Below are 23,579 nucleotides of genomic sequence, written 5' to 3'. Positions count from 1 at the left end.
AACACCACACCAGTCACGAAGTTGAGTATACGCTACAAAGCAGTGATACAGAAGTGACAGCTAATACAGGGGATTTGTGGGGCAGAGAAACCATTCTGTAAGGCCCTACAATGGTGGACACGTGCCATTACACATTTGTCAAAATTCACAGGTGAACCCTGATGCCAACCACGGGCTTTGGGTGATGAGGTTGTGTCAATGAACACTCATCAACTGTAACACGTACCACTCTGGCAGGGGTGTCGACAGAGGGGGAGGTTGTGTACGCACGGGGGTGGGGCTGGGTAGGTGCAGCTCAATTTTGCTGTGAACCTAAAACTGCTCTAAGGGACACAGTGAACTTTAAATAAACCGCAGCTAACATTCACTCAGGGCACACTATGTGCCACTATTTATAAGTGCTTTAATCCTCCCGACCCCACAGGCAGAAATTATTGTGCCCATTTTACAGATAAGAAAAGAGAGGCACAGTGAGTTAAAGTCATCCTGTGATTAATAAGAATATGAACTTAACAAAGCGAATGAGTAGCAGAGCCCGGCCCTGAACTCAGGCGCTGGGCCCCAAGGCTCACTCTCCTGACCATCCGCCTACTGCCTCTAAGTAATGGCAACCCTGCATTCTTCGCCATGCATTCCATATTTTAAATCAGCTTTTCTCCTCATGAGTATGAACTGATGCGGGTTTCTTGTCATTCTAACGGTATATACCCTGTGGCATAACACAGGTAAAAAGCTAAATTACAGCACTTTTTAAATTTACAAATAGGAACAATTTTTAAAGTAAAGGGCTTTTTAGCTACTGGATACCTACTTTATCTTATTGACATTCAATTTATACAACCTGGATTCTAAAGTAAACAGATTCAAAAGGCCTATTTTCTTGGACACTACGGCAGCTGCTCCATTTTACTTTTAATTTGCTCTGCGCTTTGGACGTCTCCTTAACATGCTGGGTGGAGGCTGGCAGGGCTCCATCACCCTCAGCTTCACCAGAGGGAGGAACCGCCTGCCTGTCACAAACAGAGACTAAATACACAGGTGACAGGCTCTTCCGCCCTTAAGGCGTTAACCTCTACAGTACAGCCATCTATTCTGCTGCTTTATTTCAGGGTTCTCCAAGAAGTCTGGAAACCTGGTCATCGACCTCTATCACATCTTGTGAGCCAGACTCCGGATTATGGAACAGCCTTCGAGGGGCCCCAGAGCATCAAACGACACGGTCTCTAGAAGCTCAGTGTCACAGCAGTTTTTTAGCTGTTAATAACGAGCAGGCAAGACTCCCAGCTCCCAACCCAAAAACAGCAACGCCGCCATTCTAAGCACCACCCTCAGAGCGGGTGAGTTCATCCTCTTGTCACAGGAGGACAAGTGCTGACAGCCTCCCCGACCTAGTGAACAAGTCAGGCGTGCCAAGGAAAGACAGGGTAATGCAACATGCTGTACAGTGTTGCATTTTAAACGTAAACTTGTACAGGGATCCTAGTGCACATCCTCCTGTAGAGCTAAAACCTGCTCTCTTATTCATCTTTTTTGATAAATTTTTATGCTGAGTAAAATTACAATTACATGGGTCTCGTATTACCAAAAACTTCAACTCATTCATGCAAATATTTTTTAACATCTACATTGTGTTAGACAATTAGAATCATCTCCTACACTTGAACGTCTTCAGTAAGAGATAATAACAGTCTCATAAGATCTAATTTACTAGGGATCTATTCAAAGTGGTCAGTACAACATACAGCATCATCTTGGACCCCTTTCCTGAGCAAACCACCATTTCAAACTCTCACCTCAAGCGTCCCCCTCCACAGACGGGGGCCTCTGCTAACGCCCGAAGGTAGAATGTTCGCTCCTCTCCTTTGTGCCTTTACTATCCACATGCAAACGTGTCCCAGAACCCCTCCTACACTTCAGAGATTTTATTAGTTTACTGTCTGCTTCCCCCATAGACTGTAAGGCACCAGCTGGCAGGAACCAAGTTTAAATACTGTGCCACACAGCAGTGTCTCGTCACACAGTGGACACTTAACACAACTTATTGAATGGATGGATTAACAGATGCAAGAGCCAAAAAATGACCCCGAGGCACCACAACACTCAAGCTTTGGCCACAGCAGTCACTCCTGAGTTTGTATATGCCAATTAACTACGCAGTTTTAGGGAAGACACAGCTCTCCATGAATATCACCTTTCTCATCTATAAACCAAAGATAATAAAATTTAAGCCTCACAAAACTGGCTAATGAGGTGATATAAGTAAAGCATTTTGTAAACTATAAAAGCAATATGCTCCCACCAGTGTTATTAATACTACTACCATTATTAATAATACTTAAAGAAAATCTCAGAAAAGTTTTTAAAGACTTTCAATCCAAATAGTTAATAACTATGGGGTAGAAATAAAATAAAGTTAAACGCCCCACCCTCTAGTCATCCTGATCATCTAAGACTTTGTACGGGGCAGTCTGAGAGCTCCAGGCCGAGAGCATCCCCAACACTGCCGCCAAAACTTCCAAGAGACCTGAGGAAAGCAGCCTTGCATCTCCCAGTCTCCCCCCCACAAAACGGGGACAACAGGAACAGCCCTTGCACTCTGCTGGGCTGTACGAGGACCAACTGAGACACGGGAAGTAAAAACAGCTTGGAAAATGGGACACAGGCTGTTCTCTTCTTTCACAGTCTTTAGCACACTCTTACCTTAAGATAGCCCCCGGCAGAGACGAGCGTTCTGCTATCTGGAGAAAAGCAGAGGTCGGTCACCCAGCCTCCGTGGGTAGCGGCTCCTTCTTCTATGGAAATTGGAGCACATAAATGAAGAAGCTCCCCGTCTGACACATTCCATATCTACGCAGACATGAAACACACAATTCACTACCAGGATTATCCAGAAATGTGGTATATATTTCTATCTCACATGAAACATATTTGGAAATCAAGTTACTGATATTTTAGGAATTTTTTTAGATTGTAATCCGTCCTGTTCAAATTTTTAAAAAACGCTTTACTTACAATATTTATCATTGACTATACCCCCCAAAAAAACACTGTGGCTCTTTTCACTTATTAAAGAGAAAATGATGGGAAAAACAAGAAATAAACAAGACCTAACATATAAGCTACCTCAAAAAAACAAAGAAATGTTGCCCCAATAAATTTAATTTTTAAGAAAGAAATTCTAGTCTAAGATCTATCACTTAGAATGTGGCAGATGTCATTCAAACGTGTTAAGCATGTATTTTAAACACTAAGTTAAAACAAACACCCAGAAGTCCCAGCACGGATATGTATATACAGAGAGAGAGTATTTTACTAGACTCTTATAAACAACATAATTACTCACAGATGCTAATATTTCTATTTATTTCCAGTGACAATATATAAGCAGTACTCCAATTTCTCAAAGAAATGCCTATCCGATTAAAAATAGAGGCATAAAAATATCGAAGTCATCATATGTAAATGTATTAGAAAATCCAAAAGAATGACATGCCGTCTAAAATAGTCAAACTCATGAACAGAAAATTGAATGGTGATCATCCGGGGGGCTAAGAGGAGGAGAAAATGGGAAGGTTATGGCCAAAGGATGCAAAGGTTGTTATGCAAGACATATATACTGTACTGTGTATTTCAAATTTCCTGTTTTTTTAAAGATTTTATTTATTTATTTTTAGAGAGATGGAAAAGGAGGGAGAAAGAGAGGGAGAGAAATGTCAATGTGCGAGAGATACATCAACCAGTTGACCTGACCAGCAACCCAGGCACGTGCCCTGACTGGGAACCGAACCAGTGAGGTTTCTGTTCCAGGCCGGTGCTCAATCCACTGAGCCACACCAGCGAGGGTGTGTGTATTTAAGATTTTCTAAGATGAAGGTACACCTTATGTGAAGTGTTATTACCACAGACAAGAAAAATAATACAGAGGATGGGAGGGATCTTTGGGAGGTGATGAAGGTGCCCATGGCCTGATGGTGGATGGTTTCAACGGCATGCACTTATCCCTAAACTCATTGAAATGAAGTAATATGAATGAATGAATGAATGAATGAATGAATAAGGCCATAAAAGTACCAAAAAAGAAAAAAAGAAGAATCAAATGGCAAAACTCGTTAGAAAGAATTCGGTAAGACAGCTAGATATAAGATAGAGAGGCAATTTTTTCCTTCAGGGGTTTCTGAAAAATGAAACACTGCCTCATAACCAGTAAAGAAGCCCTTTCATCTAAGATGAGAGCTTAGGAAAACGAATGTTCCCAAAACAGCCCTGCCACTTCAGAGGATGTGGCATTTGTAAGAACGGTATAGAGAAGATTACTTGGTCCTCAAGCAGGAGAATCTTCTTCCTGGAAAGCCCATCTGATAACGCCTGTATTCCTGCCAGCTGCACACTCTCTCATTCTTCAGCATTACATACCTACGCCTTGAATTGTATATCCTTCTTTGTAAAAAAAAAAAAAGAAGAAAGAAAAAATAGAAAACAACAAGACTCTCCTCCCATCAAGTGGCCGATCCTTCTGACACAACCAGAGGCAGGCAGTCCCACGGGGACGGCCACAGGCCCCACTGGAAATGTCGACTAGCTAATGGGGATGGTGCTTCCAGAGATGTGTTCTTTCAGTGCTGAAAGCAGCAGAATATGCCCTTCATTTACGGTCGAGATAATGATTTACAAAATTGTTTTCCTCACATTCTGCCACTAAAAACCACCTTTGGTTCAGGTCCAAGAATTAAGATGACTCATTCTCAAGCTAACAGCAGAGAACCAACTGCTAATAACGAGGGCATCTGCCTCCTCACATACAGAGGAAGTGCTTCAATCTCAAATGGATTCTTTTCTGCAGCAGAGTGCAGCTGGGAACAAAACGTGCAAAAGAAACAAAACAAAGAATGCCTTATCCATCCAGAACCCAGGGACGGTGCTTCCTTGTCACGTTAACAAAGGTCCCCAGAGCAGGGCAGAGGGCTTGCCCAAGCTACATACACGAAGAGCAGTTCTTCATGCCCGCAAGCACCCTACCCTGATTTCTCCATTGTCATCACCAGTTGCCAACAGGGAACTGTCCACGGAGAAGGCAGAGCAGCGCACACAGCCTTTGTGGCCCTCCAATTCATGAAGAGGGGAAGGGAGTTCAAAACTCCAAATCTGGAAGACAATAAGGATTGTTTAGGAGCAATAAACACAGTCAAAATAAGCATCTGCAAACCCCGCCTAGAGTGCTAGTTAGCCACCGAGTCGATCACATAGAAGTTCCAGCTTTCAACAGTTCATAAACTTCCATGGAGGCCCAGGTTCCCACTCGCAACCTTGTTCGTTTTTGAGTTTCTCTAATTACTCAAGTTCACTTCCACTCAAGGATCAAAGGTCTTAACTTTCCATTTAGAAGGACGAACAGTAAATGAGTTGAGACTGGTCTGTGGTGCCGACGCAGACTCGACTGTGAGTCCTGGCTCCACTACTTACTAGTTCCTTGTGGCCCAGGACAACCCACATAAGATGCTGCAGCTTCAGTTTCTGCATCTGTGAAATGGGGACATGGCACAACAGCCCCTATGACGCGAAGATTAAATAATAGAGATGGAAATTCCTAGCACAGGGCAAGTGTTCCTTACAGGGTAGTCACTGTCCCATCCTACGATCCCGGCGGTCAAATGCAGTTCTTTCCCTTCCGACATCCTCCCTGACGGTTTTGTCACCGCCATCCAACACGCATAAGCCAAAACCCACCATCTTCCAGGCACTGTGCGCTGAGATCTGGTGGCACAAACATGAACTGGGTGCAGTCCCTGTCCTTGAAAAGTTTGTAACTTAGTCAGGAATACTGGCTTATGAGTGGTTAAGTGGACAGTTGTGTGAAGTAAATGCTCTAATAAATGTGAGTGATGTGTAATGGGCACAGGGACGGTGAAGCAGCTAATCCTGCCTGAGGGCCGGAAAGGGTTCACTGAAGAGCTGACATCAAATCTAGGTCTGGAAGAATGAGTCATAATGCTTCGGTGTAAAAAAGGAATAGAAGGCTGCGTCGAGCCAAAGTTAACAGTGTGCACAAAAAGACGAGGGAGCAGTAGCCTGGCACAGATGGAACAATGTAGCAGAAAGAGCTGGTGATGAGCTGTGAATCTGGCTTACAAACCGCCAGGTCGCAGAGGTGTTTCAGCAGGGACGCAAAGAGCAGTGAGGGGAGATACACTGGAGGAGGTGCAGACCACCGAAGGAAGAGGGCCTGGTCTTAAGGGTGGGAGCAAGGAGGAGAGGAGGATCCAAGAGACTCAGAAGTAATGAACAGAGCACCAAAGACAGGATAGAGTCCATGCGATTCCAAGGTTTGTGGTTTGGAAAGATGGGTGGATAACAGTGCCATTAACAAAGATGGATAAAAAAAGAAGAGAATGGAGTATTCAACATCCCCAAAAGGCAGCATCATTTCACTGGAATGTGATTTCTCAGAACCATCAACTTTGTATCAATTATATAAAAACTTACTCTGAATGTGCAATTAAATGTAAACTCCTTTCAATGCTTTTTATTGACTATAATATGCCTTCGATTGCATCTGATTAGTAACAAACAAAAAGTAATCAGTAAGGGAGAAATCAAAAGTCCTTAATGTCATTCATTTAATCTATTTGACACCAACTAAATTGCCAATGGGAATCCTCCAAAAACTCACAAAATATGACAGACATGCAAATAGAAACTCATTATTCACTTTGTACATTATTTGGACCCATAACACATAACCAATACCAAAGTTTCATGCATGCACATTTCAACTGACCGACCCACCTTTGCAGTCTTGTCAGCAGAGGTAGATGAAAACTTGGCAGCATCAGCAGAAATGTCACAAGAAAGCACTGTGTCCTGGTGACAGGCAAAGTCCTTCTCTACTTTCCCAGTAGCAATATTCCATACCTTCAAAGACAAGAACATTTTGTATTACTGACATCATCAGCTAGAAGACAGACCTATAAAACAAGAGCCTTAGCACAATTCTGGTTTGACCTCTAGGTGCCCTTTCAGTACAAAAGTGCATGCACAGAAAGCAGATACAGGTGACTGCAGCAAACTTACAACACGCATGAGAGAACAAATGCAAATATGTAAGTGGTGACTTGTCATCCACCTGCTTTTGGCTGTCACGATATAATCACTACAACATTAGGATACTTTTTAAAAAAGAAATCTGTTCTTCAAATTACCTTCACTGTGCCATCAAATGACCAGGAAAGTAGTCTTGAATTTTTCAAGAGCCTAAAGTCTTTCACTGTTTCCCGGTGGGCTTGCAGAAAGACATAGTCCTCAGATTGCCAATGCCATACCTGAATATCAAAGAAGTAAGTGTTACAACCCTCTCCGTAATATCCCACTGAGGGGCAGGGAAGAATGTGCTCACTGTCCAAAGTCCTTTTTTTTACTATTATGAGTTTATTTGAGTCAAACTGAAGACATATGCCTGGGAGCAAGATCTCAAACGCTCCCGTTTAAAGTCTTTTATCCTCGTTGCATTTCAGTAAAACAAAGAAGAATACCAAGGAAGAATATGGTGTCCCTGTTTTACAGAGAGAAGAGAAAATAACTTAAGGTTAAATAAGTTGACTAGGGGTAAAATAAAATACTTTTCCTCCTAAATAAAATTTGTTTTCTTCATTTTCTTGGAAAGCAGTTAATTATACCAGAAGATGGAGAAAAGCCAGGATATGCTAGTGAGCTCACCATCTGATTAAATTTTCCAGAGAAGATTATCCCAATCCCATATTCACAGATTTCTAACCTCAACAAGACAGGCAGGCAAGTCGGCCGATTCAGCTCTGCTAAAGCTACTGAATCCTACTGGCCCTTGTCTGGCAAGGACAACTGACCAAGAGCAGCTTCAGACAAGGTCACAGAATTTCCAAGCTTCAGAGATCTTAGCTATAACCTAAAGTAATCCTCAGAAATGACAAACGAGGTGATAGAGTACATTACTTTTCACATGGAGCTCCAGGAAGAACTCCTCAGGCAAAAGGGAAGAAGAAACTGAAATAATACAAGTGACTGGCACAAAATAAGCCGTATAAACATCCATGAGGCACGCAGGTAAACAGAAATTTTATTTCCACGTCATGCCCATTTACAGAACCTTTAATTACTAAATGAAAACAAGTATATTTAGAGCCTTATTAATTCTTGACTTAAAATTTATTAACAAATACTTATTTAGCACCTATATATGAGGCAAATATGAATGAAACAAGAATCTAGGATTAAGAAACTTAAGGGTCTGGCAAAGAAAATGAGATATGCCAAAAACAAACAAACAATAGAAGCTCTAATGACACCAATAAAAGTTCTGTGGAACGCAAAAAAGCAATTCCTTGGAGAAGACTTGACCGAGGGAACACATGCAAAGCAGCCCTGAGGAATGGGCTGGAAGTGTGATTCACACACTGCGGCGGGCATTCCAAAAAGGAAATGAACGCTGCAGTGGAAACTTGGGAGTGGGAAACATGGAAAGATTATATAGGCCAACATCTGGCTGGAGTACAGGATATGAAAAAGGAGCAGTAGGAAAAAACGGCTGGGAAGGCTTTCGACAAAACAGCCCAGAGAGTCTGATAAAGTGTGATTTGTGGACTGTGGACCATCAGGCAGGCTTCAACAGAATTTTATTCTACTTGTAAAAATCAGCCACAACCACAGGTACACGTATCAGCAACCTTCTAGATCTGGTTGTGACTCGTGAAGGTTAAACACTGTAGAAACGTCTCCAAGGTTTTTCCTAACAGGCTTAAGCAAAATTGGAAAAGAAACACCTCCCCCTCCCCCCTTGTTTATCCTTTATCCTCCACATGGAGCAGCCAGCCTCCCCACTCTGCCCCGCTCTCAAGACTCTCTCCATCTCTGCCATCGCTGAGTGCTCGCTCACAGAGGCAGGGAATCTTCTATGAGAGCAAGAGGAGCTGGAAGTGAGAATAACTTAAAGGGAATGAATTGGGAATTTCAGTATTTTAAGACCAGTGAGATATATCAGGGGAAGAAGAAGAAAGAGAGGCTTTTCTGCCCGCCGCCCGCCGCCCTCCGCCTTCCGCCTCCCCCCCGCCCGCCAAAATCGTATCAGAAAGGAAAGGCACTTGGTGCAAAGAAACATAAAACACCTGACCTAGGCCATTCCCACTAGGAACTTTCCAGTTCCCTCCTCCTACTTTCTGGGCTTTACTGGACTAGAGGATGAAACACAACTCATATTTCTAAAAATAATCTAACACCAATCCTGAAAATACCCCTACAAATTATTTATCCCTCTAGCTGAAAATATCTGATCTTCAGGCAGGTCATAAAACCTGCGAATTTAGCTTCTGACAGAAAGGCTACACAGTATACAATGTCTCGGCAGAATTCCATCAGATGTAGTTTACTTTTACCCATTTCAAAGCCATCTGGAAAGGAAGAAAGATGAACATCACACTGAGTTTCACAGCTAATGCATCAGTATCATGGAAGCCTATAATAAATAACTTTCTGTACTGAAGCCAAATTTCTTTCTAATCATATAGGCTCACAAAGACATAACATAGTTTTTTTCCAAAATAGCTTTTAATAGTGTAAATCATTCTTCTTATTATTATCACCACCATAAGAAATATATATATACTTACATACATATACACATATAGATACTAAACTAAAAATATACAGTAACTTCCACTGCACATATGTGTTCATCTCCTTCACTTCTAAAACCTTCCGAAAGAGACAAAGACAAGAGAATGGGAAAGAAGATAAAATGTTGGAGCTGGAAAGCAGAAGACAACTCACTTAGCAGAACCAAGAAAACAGAATCCTAAAAGCATTAGAGAAAGATAAAAGCAACAAAGTTAACATTACAATACAGAACTCCCAAGTACTCAAAAATGTAGGTCATGAAGTACACCCAGAGGCAGGAATGAGGGGAGGGCTAAGAACAGAAGTATTGGGAATTCTGGGAAAATGGCAGCAGAGCGGGTGGTTTTCTCTTTTTAATCTCCCCAAAGCCTCCACTGAAAGCAGACAAAGCAACTGAAAAAGAAAAACCAAAATGCACAGACAACATTAACAAGATCGACGGAAGTATCCCTACAAACCCCAAGATGCAAGAGAGTGAGGCAAACTGAGAGCTCCCAGATTTACACGGTAATAGCCTCTGTGTGGGAGGAGCAGAGGGAAGCTTGGGGAGCCTGACAGATCTAAGAGAGAAAAATCCGAAAGAACCAAGTGACATTCACTGAGAAGTGCAGTGGACCAACAGAAGAGCAGCGAAAACTAAATGCAAGGCCACTGCGGTTAGTCCGGAAGAGCCAAGCAGTCTGGGCCCTACAAACTCTCAAAGTTAACCCGGCCAATCCTACAATGAGGAGAAACTACTGGGAATAGAATCCAAATTGAGTAGAACAAGGATGATGCAGCAAAGAAAAGAGAAGGCCTAAATAAATTGAGGGAAGGGAACAGAGCAAAGAGATCTCAAAAGCACAGGCCCTATTTTTAATGCTTTGTGAAAACTCAGGAGGAGCTACAGAGCTGTGAGGCTTGAAATTCTGGCCTCCCCCACTCTTTCAAAGAGTTCAGGAGAGTTACTTAGTGCAAAAGAGAAAAAAAAAATCATCGTTGAATCCCAAAGTTACTACGAGGAAAAAAGGCAGAATAAGTGCAGAATCATGCTCCTACAGACAGGGAAAGCCAACCAGAAAGAACACTCTCTGCATTAAAGGGCACCAGCATAACTACGGGCAGGATTACAGGTGAGAACAGGGGTCAAGTGAAGGTTTACACTAAACACTGAGACCCTACACCCACCCCGTTCCCTTCCCCCACTTGGCTCTAAGAACCTTCAGCCCTGTCTGCCAAGACCAAGACAAAAGACTGAGAGATTCCCACAGCAAAGGTTCCTCATTCAAATCACTGTTCAGAGAAGGTCTCAGTCAACACACGAAACTTCCCGTCAGCCTTTCAGTGCCTCTCTCTGGTAGCAAATGATCACTGCACAGATGAAGATGGCCTTTAAAATAAAAGGCCAGCCCTGACTGGTGTGGATCAGTGGGTTGTGCATCGTCCCGCAGTCCAAAAGGTCGCAGGTTTGATTCCTACTCAGGGCACATGCCTAGGTTGAGGGTTTGATCCCCAGTTGGAGGCGAGTGAGAGCAACCAATCAATGTCTCTCTCCCTTTCTTTCTCTTTCTCTTCCCCTCCCTCTAAAACTAAATAAATAAAATCTTAATAAATAAATAAATAAATAAATAAAATAAAAGTCCAAAACCACCAAACAGAAAACTAGGTTAGGAAGGAAGAGCAATTATGCAGAAAAAATTAAATTTTCAGGAAAAAACTTAGTTATAACTGTATTATATCAAAATACCAATTTATGTATTTTATATATCCACTCATCCTCAGAGAAGATAGTTCATCTATGAAAAGAAAACACAGTGTTCTTCAAAGGAAAAAAAACAAGAATGGACTCTGGCACTAAACATATCAGGGGAGGAATAAAAAACTCAATGAAAGGATTAGAAGATAAAGCTGAGAAAAAACTCTCAGAAAATAGAGCACAGTATAAAACAATTAAATGTAGAAAAACTGGAATCTTCCAGACAGAAAAAGTAGGAATCAGAATTGCTTCAGACTTAAATGTGCACTGACTTCAGTAAAAGTAAATTTTAAAAGAACATATAGTAGGGTTAAGGCCTCTACATCCACAATCCTTCATTATGAGAAACTCTTCTTTTTCCACAAGATTTCATCCCTGTAATAAACATCTTAGCCTTAAAAGAATGAGATTATTTCAATGAGATTTTACTATTATAAAATTATATAAATGTAGCAAAAGGTTTATTTATTGATACAAATCCAAATACCCAGGCAGGTGGGGGAATTCAAATAAATCCTTGATTTACAAAATAAAAACCCTTCCAGTAGAGGGTTCTAAGCCAAACGGCCTGCCTCACCCACAGAGAAATATGAAACACAAGTGGGGTTTATCTAAACCCACGTGCACAGTCTGAATGTGCACCCAAGTAGTATCATGTTAAAGAAATGTTTACAGTGCACACCAGTTCTGAGCCACAATCGACGCGTTCCTTTGCTAGAGTCAGCATTACCTGTGTTAGGAGTTCACCTGCCCTCTCACCTGAATTGTAGAATCATCGGAGCTGGAGATTAAAGTCTTTCCATCAGCTGTGAACTGGATGTGCCACACAGTGTTCTGGTGCCCGATCCTGGATCGGAAGATCCTGTTGTTTAGAAGTTCTAAAATCTTCAAAGTAGAAAACCACAGAGAATTAACACAAAGAAACTCAGCAAGACCCATGCATTACACCCTAAAGATATTAAGTTAAAGACACACAAATGGATGGAACACATACATACACAAACACAAGAACACCCTAAAACACTCACTGGAAAGACCACATGGCAGTAGGAACCAGTGGTCCTTCTGAGTACTCAACTACCCAATTCAGCACACAAGTGGCAGTCTGGGCTCAGCCTCCAAAAACAATACGACACTTAAGATGGATAAAAGAAATGGAAAAAAAATCCTGGATGAGAAACAAGGCAAGTTCTTTATGAAACAATACAGAGACAAGGGGAGATAAAGGACAATGAGGGAAAGAGGTAAAGAAAACGAGGGCATGAGCAGGCTGGAAGGCAGTGTACTGAGAAGACTTAAAAGGCCTAAAGACCAATATGCCAAATGCAGAGGTTAAGAAAGTAGTAACAAGAAATCAGAAGGAAAAAAAGTGGTTACAGAACTAAAAAATGACTACATCAAAAAGGTTTAGAAATGAACTTATACCCCGTTCCTTTGGAAAAGTAAATACGGTTTCCTTCCCCAAATGAAAATTGCTCAAGGAAGTCTAAGGAAGATGCAATGATGCTAAAACAGGAGATTATAGAAATTCAAACGAAATCTGCATGTCTGAAAAAGGTCCCTTTAAAGCAAAGAGGATTGTGTGAGTGAAAGCCTTCGTGAATGAACAGGATGGACAATCTCACGGTTCCTAGGGAGGAAGGGCCTAATGGTTGAGCACAGAGGCTCAGAGATACGGGTTTGAATCCTAGGTCTGCCACTTACTGATTTTATAAAGTTGTGAAAACCAGGAGTTCAGACATCTGTAAAACAGGAATCCTACCTAACATCCAAGCTCTTATAATAATTCAGTGAGAGCACATGCCACAGTAAACACCTCATAAATGGTAGCTATGATTATCTAATGATACTAGACTGAATCACATAAAATTGCCACTTTATAGGTTAAAAATAGTCAAATATTAGTGATTTCACATGAATATGTTATTTATACTATTTGATGATGTTGAGGGGGATAAGGATAAGATTATCCCCCACCCCAGGCAAAGACAGAAGAGCCCATGTGGCACCTCTAACCCAGTCTCCAGAGCCAAGTACCGCCCCTCCCCCACAGGATAGGGGGAGATGGATGAGGCACATGTGTGTTTCCTTAGTTATTTTCTTAAACTACCTAGAAGGCTATTTCAGGACACTCAGAGAGTAAAAACAAAAAGAATGAAGTGCTGGCTTGAAAACAAGTTAAAAAAGAAAAGTGGAACCAAGGATCCTTTAAGAATAAATAGTAGTACCTGTATACAGTTTGACAGATGACAGAGAGGAAAGGGTAAGGTTCACCCATAAATATACAACCATTCCTTGCTTAACAAACATCCACAATACACATTTTTTCAGAGTAGCACCCACATTCACAATTAATTTTTCATAATAATAATTTTTTAAAAAGCCAAAGCCTTAGCTCTGAACACATGCAATGGCTGTAGCACACATATAATAACATCTCATCACTTCCAAAAGCCTTCTTCTTCACTTTGTATATAAACATACAACATGTCCAGAAAAAGTCCAGCCATTGGTAATATAGGGAGAACAGTTTGCACAACATTGATGTAACCTGGCAGCCAAGGAGAGTGGACTGGAATGCGCATGTGTGAACAATGACGACTTCACCGTACTAGTCAGTGTGGGCGCAGTACATGCAGTAGCCTGAGCATGTGTACCGTGTGGCCACTGCATTCAAAATGACTGAGTACAACAAAGAATCCGCGTCAAATTTTGCATTAAGCTCGAACATTCCTCCACGGAAACTATTTGGATGATTCAGAAGGCCACAGCTATGGGCCAACTGATTGGCAGCTTCATAGTGACAATGAGCCCACTCATGCCTCATGTCCTGTGCAGAGTTTTTGGTGAAACATCAAATCACCCAGGTGACTCAGCCCCCTTACAGCCCAGATTTGGTGCCCTGCAAATTCTTTTTCAAAGCGTTTTGAAAAAGCCCTGCCTTTTCCCAAAACTAAAATCGCCTTTGAAAGGTAAGAGATTTCAGCCTGTCGATAAGACTCAGGAAAATACAATGGGGCAGCTGATGGTGACTGGGAGAACTGTGTGAGGTCCCTAGGTGCCTACTTTGAAGGGGACAGAGGCATCACTGTCCTACATCTAATGTTTCTTGTATCTTCTATTTTCTTCAATAAATGCCTCTATTTTTCATATTACATGGCTGGATACCTTCTGGACAGATCTCATATAGTCTCCTCTACGTGGGTCAATATGGACTGGCAAATATTTGTGTAATTCCTTATGACAATGAATCCAAAGTAAAATAAATGTAGCTATTAATACATTAAGGAATAATTAATTGATACATTAAGAAATAATTTCAAAAAGCTTACATGAGAAAAGGTTGGAGAAGCCAATGTTCTTTGGATAACTATTACGTAACTAGGGAAAACATGCTTTTGTGATGAATTTCATTTGTGATAAAATCATTTTTATCCAAAATGGCTTTTATTATACTATCTTTCTGCCATATAACCTGATTTTATTATTTATTTGGTATTATTTTACAAGTTAAGAATTTCAGGTGGTGAATAGGTGTACTTCCAATGCCAAAAGGAGAAGAGCGAGGAGTGGTGAAGTAGGTAAACACAGGCAACCCTGCACCGATATTCCCAATGAACCTTATCAGTACCAAAATGCAAACAACTTATCCCCTAAATGCCTGAGCTTCAAAGAAAAGAAAAAAACGCTCTTTGCATAGTCGGCTGAAACTCTGATATACTTGGAAAGCAGCAACTGAGTAGAGAATAAGGAACACAAAAAGACACAAAGCATGAGAAACAGTAGTAAAGGCAATGTGAAAAATATACAACCAATAGGATTGCAAGAGTATCTTCAGTCTAACAGAATGACTAATAAACCACAGATTTATTCAGCATCTGAATAATGCCAGACACACATTCATTTTAAATAAATAACCACACTGCACAGAATGACTGAAGACCAGAACTGAATACCGCAATGGTTCCACCGCTGTCTCCAAACGCAACGTACTCAAGATTCGGACTTAAGCAGCAGCAACTGACTTGAGCTTCAGTCAGATAATCAATCTGACCTGTTTTTCCATTAATGAGCTAATGAAAAATAAGGCACAACCAGTTATTAGGCTGTAAAAGGTGTTTTTGTTCTTTAGAACAGACACTTCAATTGAAAAAATAATAATAAAACAGAGAAAATAACCAACAAGTGTGCCCAGGGGAACAAAAAGCCCTCTCCTATTCTCACACCTGCATTTAGCACTTCGTGCTTTCCTTTCACTTCGCTTTTGTGGTTCAAATACATTTCCATAACGTAAAACAAGCTCTAAAAGGTTTACAAAAAGCTGCAGTGCCCACCACCTCAGACACACAGGTCAGATCTGCAATTCCACGGCTAACTCCACAACCTGCTTTCCACTTCTTCGCAAAGCCCACTTCAACAGGGCTCTCGTATGTAAAAATACACGCTTCTGATATTACTCGGGGGAGCTGGTGAATCGAGACTAAGACAGGTACTACATAAAATAACAAATTAAAATTAAAATGGGTTTATATCCTCCAAATCACTTACAAAACAGTGTAAATTAAGATTCTTACCCTTTTTGCGGGGAGGAGAGGGCACTGGAGAAGAACCTATGAACATAATTTGGGTGGCTGGACTTGAAAGGCTGAACTAAGATTACACAACTTCGTAATATGGACCATTTCCAAAAATCCCACTAATAAAGTTAGCTTATCGCTCAACTAAAACATGTGGCCTAGGAAAACATTTCTCAAGCTTAAATCAACGGTCAGATACCTCTCTCTAAGTGTTATAATCTAAAATCCTTGGATTATTTTTCAACATGAAGTGCGCAGTAATCGTTGTTTCAGGTACAAGAATACAGGGTCAATCGAGGTAGTTTCTCTACATTTCGCCCAGCATGGCCAGATCTGGTAGATGTTCAAAATGAAGAATGAACTACTAAAAGCTGAGCATCTTCTCTTAAAAATCGATTTCCATATTTTTTAAAGAAGTGACTAAAAAATGTTTTGTTCACTTAAACCAAACTATTATTTGTCAGTTTATGCTCAACAGTCTCCCACAATCATTGACACAGAATAAAATGAATACTTTTATAGTCAGGTGACTTCTTTTTAAGTGTCAGAGTTATGATGACTGTTAAAGATTGCAAAATTTTTTTTCTCTTTTAAGTATTTTATTATTTATATTATTACAGTTGTCCCACTTTCTCCCCCTTTGGTCGCACAAATTTAACTGAAAGTAGTACAAGCACGAGGACACTGAACTTGACAAGAAAACTGCGGTGGACAATATCCCAAGTGGAAGGATAAGTCTGCTAAAAATCAGTAACGAGGAATTCACGTTCAATCGCACATCCCCATTCACCTCGGAAACACAGGGCATCGGGAGCTCCTGATCAACATATTAGGGACTACTGTAAAACTTGTAAAATATGCAACAAGCTGTATTTAGAAGTGTCCCACAGCTTGACTATGAACCCCCACAATAGACAGGGAAAAACCACCACAGGCCACAGCCAATTTACTCCCAGGTATTTGTCTCCTGGATTTGATTCCACCTTGACCGTATAACCAGCGCACAGACTTCTGAAGATGAAAAGGACCTCATAGGTGAAGAAAGTGAGGCTCAGACAAGTGAGGCAATTTACTCAATATCACAGAACTAACTGAACATAAAGCCAGAACTTGCACCTGGGTCTCCTGAGTGAAGTCGCTGTTCTCTCCACTACATCAAGCTGAACTTCGCAGCTTTACACTTGTTCAGCTCTTCCCTACTCTCTGCCAGTCTGCCTCAAGCCCTTGCTATCTCTCATGCCCCCAATATGCATGCCCCTCCATTTCTCTCTCCTCTTCCCTGTTGTTTCCCTCTTTGTTCTCCACTGCTTCACTATCTCCTTCCATTCTCCCACGTTTCCTGCTCCCTGTCTTAAGCCCCAGTGATCCTTAAGGCATCTGCTCTCTGTTACCACCACTCAAAATTCCAGCTACCAATCCTCTGTCAACGGACCTGACTCCGGGCTCCTTTCCTCAGCCAGTTAAGACATGTCTTCCTCATGAATCCCTCAGCTTTTTGTTGAGGGGCAGGGTCTACTCTACAACTGTTTGGGTCCCTAAATGATACATACAGACCTTTCAATTTTACCTCAAAAACTTTTTCCTCCTCAGGGAACGTAAGAAGCATTCAAGAACTATTTCTTGAACAAATGTGTGAGTAAATGAGGGAATAAACAGGGGTGTTTCAGTACATAAAGCCCAGCTCCTTCCACCTCAATGCCAATGGGTCAGACTCCTTCCTCACTTCAGGTGACTTTTGTTCCTTCGAAGACCCTGTTGTTATTTCCCTGCAATAATGCTTCCATTGGTGTGCCCATCCTCCTTGCACACTCCGACATGTCTAAATCACGTCTGTGAACAAGTTCAAATTTGTCCTCATGATATCCTAGACTCCATGCACACCAAGGAATGTGATCACTGATACCACCAGAAGATGAGGTAGGGCAAGGTTCACCTTTTTATTTCTAAATACTAGCCTATCTGAGCCTCAGCTTAAGACCTATATACTTATTCAGCTGACACCTACTGAGTATCTGTTGGATACTAAACAATTGTGCCTAATCCCAAGTCCAAAAGCAAACCAGAAAAAACTGTGAATTGTGAGTTCAATCAAAACAATGTTTCCAATTGGTTTCTAAGAAATACTCACTTGCAGGCGTCTTATATTGTCAACTGCAAGAACCATCACTTCATTTTCTTGAAATACAACATCTATTTCTTGCTTTAACACTATAGCAGAGTCCTCACATACTTTCTTTGTCTCCCAGAGCTGATTAAGAGATTTAAAAAAATAAAATGAGATTACTGTATCCTCCAAAATATTATAAAGACAAGTCCCAGCAAGACACAAACCAAGCTTCACACTCAAAATGCCTATGATGCTAAAAAAGTTTTCAATTATTAGATTATAACTCAACAACAAGCATTTGTTAATTACATGCTACGGTAACAAGCAGTTAGTGTTAACAGTAATGGATGCTATAGCCAAAACGCCTTGGTATAAATTCTAATTCTACCTGTAACTTTGGGCAGATTATATAAGCCAGTGCTATTCAAAGATAAGGACCTTCTGCTGGTTCTCAAACTGTTTGTACCAGAATGTAAATTAACTATATTATGAAACACACTGTTAACAGTATACTTAGTGATAAAGTTGTTTTTTTTTAACAAGACTTCTTGATGAAAGAAACAGTACATTGATTTACATTCTGGCTCAAGCTTATTGAGCCTGCACTTTAAGTAGCACTGACTTAACCTTTCTGTGTCTGTTTCCTCAGCTGCAAAAAGGACGGTTGTGAGAATAAGCAGATACGTGGACAGCAGTTTGCACGTCAGGCATAGAGTAAGTACTAAATAAATTTTAGTTACAATTTGTACAAACACCGTATTAGATGCTACGGGGACAAACCAGGGTCCCTGGCCTCAACAACTTCAAAATTTAAAATGTGTGAACATGTCAGAGGAGCAATAGAGCATTAGAGGTGGTGAGTCAATCAAATCTCTAATTAAATCCAAGGCATAATTTGATAAGAAAATGACAGCCCTGCATGGTGTGGCTCAGTGGATTGAGTGCCAGCCTGCAAACCAAAGCATCGCAGGCTGGATCCCAGTCAGGGCACAGGCCTGGATTGCAGGTCAGGTCCCCAGTAGGTGGTGCAAGAGGCAACCACATATTGACATTTCTCTCCCTCTCTTTCTCCCTCCCTTCCCTCCTCTCTGAACATAAGTAAATAAAATCTTCAAAAAAGAAAAGAAAATGACATAAAGTTATACGGCATTAAAATGAGAGGCATCCCCCCGAATGGAATACTAGGAAATACAGAAGTCTTGGTGGCTCGTGGGATCGTTAGGATTTCAACAAGGAGACATATGGAGAAGTAGGTTATCCCAAACACAAGAAGCCACATAAGCAAAAGTACAGAGGCAGGGAACTACAGGATGTTTGGGAAAATGTGAGCAGTTTAGTGTCGGTTACCTGCAGAAATAAACTAGAAGACATAGTGCAGCAGGATGAGGCCGTACCATAGAGAAGTTTGATGGTAGACTTAGGAGAACATATTTACTTTGGTAGGCAAGGGAGCCACTACCTGTTTTTGAGCAAAAGTGATGTGACTATATGTACGTGAGAAAAATATCTTGGAAGCAGCATGTAGAAAACCAAGAGAGAAAAGACTTATGGCAGAAACTAATGCAAGAGAAGCAACAGGTAATGAGCACCTCAACTTGAAATGGAAAAGTATAAATTAATGACAGAAAATGAACAGGTAGAACCCATTAGATTTGACAAGTAACTGGATGTGGAATTCAAGGTATAGGAAAGAGTCAATGCTACTGGAATCAAATGTAATATCTAAGTTAACCAAAATACAGTCTAACTATTGGGCTTCTCCAGCACCTGGTCCACGGTGGTACTCAATGAACATGTTCTGAATGAATGAGACTGTTACAGTCCACATAGTAGCACTTTCCAAGGATTAATATGAATCTAATAGTTTTCTGTTTTACTTTTCCCAATACTGCCCATTAGTTTCTTAGTTTGTAGGAGGTTTGGCTTACCATCCATAAATGTTTAAAATGAAAAGCTCTACTTTTCTCACCCTGATTGTCTGGTCATCAGAAGAAGTCAAAAATGATGATCCATCAGGAGAAAACATCACACAATGAACCCAACTTAAATGTCCTCTGCAATCAGCTACTTTTAAACACGAGTCCACATTCCACAGCTATAGAATAAACACAGCATATAGGAAATCACATTCATTAGCATTTTACATATATACCCACACCAAATGGTTTGTGCATTAGATTATTCATTGCATCAGTATTTTTAACAGCAAAAAACTGGAAACCACCCAAGTGACCATCAGTAGCACAAACTGAAGCAGCTACATTTATAATACATATAATGGAATACTATGAGGCCATAAAAAGTAATGAGAAAAACACCTTGATAGTGACTAGTCACTGAGCAATATTATTTACAAAGTACAGTATAGGAACTACTATAAAGGACACATGGACAAAACCAAGGGGGAGGGTGGAGGTGGGGGAGGGAGGTGGGTTCACCTGGGGTGGGGTGGAGGGATGGGGAGAAAAGGCATACAACTGTAATTGAATAACAATAAAAATTAACCCCCCCCCAAAAAAAGAAAAAAAAAAGTAAGTACAGTATATGTATTTTGCAGAAGAATATATAGACTATACCTTACCATATGTGTGTGTGTGGATTTATGCATATATACATACACTATGTAATATAAAAACTGAGAAACATATAAATACATATATGGATACAAATGTGCAGATAAATAATACATATAAATACCTTTATATGCAAAAAGAAACACTGGAATGTTAACCAAAACCCAGTATGGTGGGAAAGAGTGAAAAGGAAGGGATAGTGATAAAAGCAAGACTTCTCTGAATATACTTATTATAAAGCTTTGATTTAGAACCATGCAAACGTTTTATGTATTTTTTTAAATCAATAAAAAAATAGATGAACACAAGAACCGTCCACATTCAGACTATTTTCCACTGTCATCTAATCCTCATTTCAACTGATTGCAAACCCTGTAATAAACGAGTGTACTAACTGTACACGTACACCTTTCTCCTGTTACTCATGGTTGTTACAAATCGTCAGTGTCTGCCACCAGCCTGGCTGTATTTTGTCCTCAGGACTGCTGTAAATTACTCAAATATATTCCAGTGTAATGAAGTACCATATGTGCCTGAGTTCCTCTCATTACCCTCTGAATTACAGACCTACTTTATGATTTCAGAACTAGCACGGACAAACAAGTGCTTCATCACATGCCCAGTGGTTTTCAATCAGTGAGTTCTATGGTTGCAAATTAAGCACATGAAATTTTCCCTGCCTTATCTCTAGAGTCCAAAGGGGGCATCCAGAGCTGAAGTACCGGGATGAAAGTGCTTCCACTACCAAAAATCTCCCTCGAAGTCCTTCCCTCTCTCCCCTTCTGGTTCTCCCCCCATCATTTCCTTGTCACCCAGAGTCTCCAAAACCAAGTCCCTGTATTTCTAAAAGAAAGACAATGTTTTCTGGAGCTTTCTAAGAATAGGGTAAAGATTTTAGAAGTACAGGAAAGGCAGAAAGAGGGGTTGCTCCTCCACACCTCCTAAATGTCTTGACAAAAACCCAGAAAAGGGGAATTTCCAACTACACCTAGCTTAACGGTGTATCCACACATAAGGTGCAAGATGTCCTAGAAGATCCTGATCGTTTAGTCCAAGGCCTCAGCCACAGAGAACACTGCCCACAGCACTCTATTTCTTCCCACTGCTTCAAACAGAACTGGATTTTGTTCACACTCACTGCCTCGGCTTCCAATGGAACGATTTTTGGCAGGGGCGTTCTTCAGTATTAGCTGCACTGCTGTTCTTAGAATTAGGAGGAGCTTACAGAGCTTCCCTGCTCACTCTCATTTTCCCTCTCTCCACGTGAAGGCCTATGGCTCAGCAACTCTCCTCCCCGCCCTACACACACCTTTGTAGTAAGGGGCAAGGGTAGCAAACTCACTAAAACTTGCTGAAATGAGCACAGAACACTGAAGAAGTGCTTGCAGTAGTCAAGCTTCCTTTGAGGAGAACCAAATGAATTTCCCTGTTTTCCAGATAAAAGCCCAAGCCCATTTTCCTGGGCGGTAATCACAAGGGGCTTCGAATTACCTGGTGGCAAGACGCACTCAAGGAATGAGTAGTAACAAAGCCTGGAAAAACAAATCCATCTTTGGAGGAAAAATATCAGGGAATTCATTGCTTTCTGAAGAAAATTAATACAGCTATTCACTCGATGGGGTTCTTCCAGAGACAGTGAGATACAGACTCTGAATATAAACTCTCATAAATTGTAAGAGTCATTTTATTCATAGTGCTTAGCAATGAACGTCCTAGGTTAACCAATTCCAAATCTAACTTCTGTCTTATCCTTCTCGGTGATCTACAAAACGTGAACTGGACTCATCTCCCATCATTTCTTGCACAGAAGAGTCCGTGCTTCTGTCATTTAAGAGATGCCACGTTTCTGCTTAGGAAACCAGTGGTCATCCCACTGTTTCCCCAGACTGCGGCAAACACTGGCCTTCCAACAAACACTCGGTGACTGACACCGGCATCCCCAACATGGTTTGTCATCCGTCAAAGCAAGTCTTTCACCACTGCTGGCGTAATAAGGCTGGTTACCTAGCTAATACCCTAAAGCTCTAAGTCATTATGCTATGAAAAAAATACTGTCCAATTTTCCAAGCAATCTTCAGCAGCTAACGATTTAGCAGCCCATTCCCCATCATCCTTATACCTCTGGAGACACAGACTTTGCAGAGTAAATTCAACTACTCACCTCCACACAGTACTGGGACAAAGCCACCAGTGCCAAATGGTTATGGGGGGAGAAGTCACAGTATTGGATGGTGCTGTGATGGCCCATATGGATTTCTGACAATAGACCACTGGTATGAATGTCAAAAAGCTGTCAACATAAGAGAGAGATATCTATGGAAGTAAAGTATTTTTTAAATTAACCTATACCCAAAGTGAATCTATATTTATTTCTAAAATAATATCCTTCCATTTCAAATATAAAATATAAATCCTGAAAAAATACGATAGTTACTGATAATTGGCATATTATTGACAGTCATAAGATATAAATCAACATGCATATATACTTTTAAAATATTGTTCATCTTGAAACATGTTTCCTATAAAGGAAACTTTGTCACAGGTAATCTCTCAAGTTGGCCTAGAGAGAAATCAAACCTCTGTGAATAAATGAATGGAGTACCCCAATTAACATACAGAGCAGTTCTCCCTAGTGCTTGTTTATTCAAAAGAGAAAATAGATACTCAAAAATAAAGATGATCAAACTAATATAGAGCAGAGGCTTGATAACATGAAATTAGCTCAATTATTTCTAGGTCTCTTCAGAGCTACCAAATTATTCCATTACGATCAATCATTTCCCCATTTTTGAATCAAAAAAGAGCTATTTTTGGGTAATTCAAGCTTCATTTCAATTTTTGAAAGATTTTAAAATGCTGAATCTACTCTTCCAAAGAATTTTGCCAAATGATAAAATACCTTTATCCCAATATACAGTATAGGGATTCAAGACCAAGGCAGCCTT

At 40.7% G+C, this 23,579-nt stretch overlaps 1 protein-coding gene across 5 annotated transcripts in view; it reads right to left on the bottom strand.

Moving 5' to 3' along the window:
* APAF1 (apoptotic peptidase activating factor 1) overlaps positions 1–23,579 on the bottom strand; it is a 66,417-nt gene that overhangs the window by 3,556 nt on the left and 39,282 nt on the right. For 4 of the 5 annotated variants that reach the window (XM_024579394.4, XM_053921931.2, XM_045186813.3 and 1 more), the window contains 9 exons: positions 22,793–22,921; positions 20,028–20,153; positions 18,080–18,199; positions 15,331–15,447; positions 12,134–12,259; positions 7,197–7,316; positions 6,784–6,909; positions 5,017–5,142; positions 2,701–2,847 (listed from right to left, as the gene is read on the bottom strand). In XM_024579394.4, coding sequence (XP_024435162.2) covers positions 2,701–2,847; positions 5,017–5,142; positions 6,784–6,909; positions 7,197–7,316; positions 12,134–12,259; positions 15,331–15,447; positions 18,080–18,199; positions 20,028–20,153; positions 22,793–22,921 — 1,137 coding nt within the window. The remainder of the gene's footprint in view (positions 1–2,700; positions 2,848–5,016; positions 5,143–6,783; positions 6,910–7,196; positions 7,317–12,133; positions 12,260–15,330; positions 15,448–18,079; positions 18,200–20,027; positions 20,154–22,792; positions 22,922–23,579) is intronic. The other variant, XR_006653806.2, reaches the window with a different exon arrangement.

This window comes from Desmodus rotundus, chromosome 3 (genome assembly GCF_022682495.2).
Source record: "Desmodus rotundus isolate HL8 chromosome 3, HLdesRot8A.1, whole genome shotgun sequence".
Lineage (NCBI taxonomy): Eukaryota > Metazoa > Chordata > Mammalia > Chiroptera > Phyllostomidae > Desmodus > Desmodus rotundus.
This window is presented reverse-complemented; position numbering and strand designations above follow the sequence as displayed.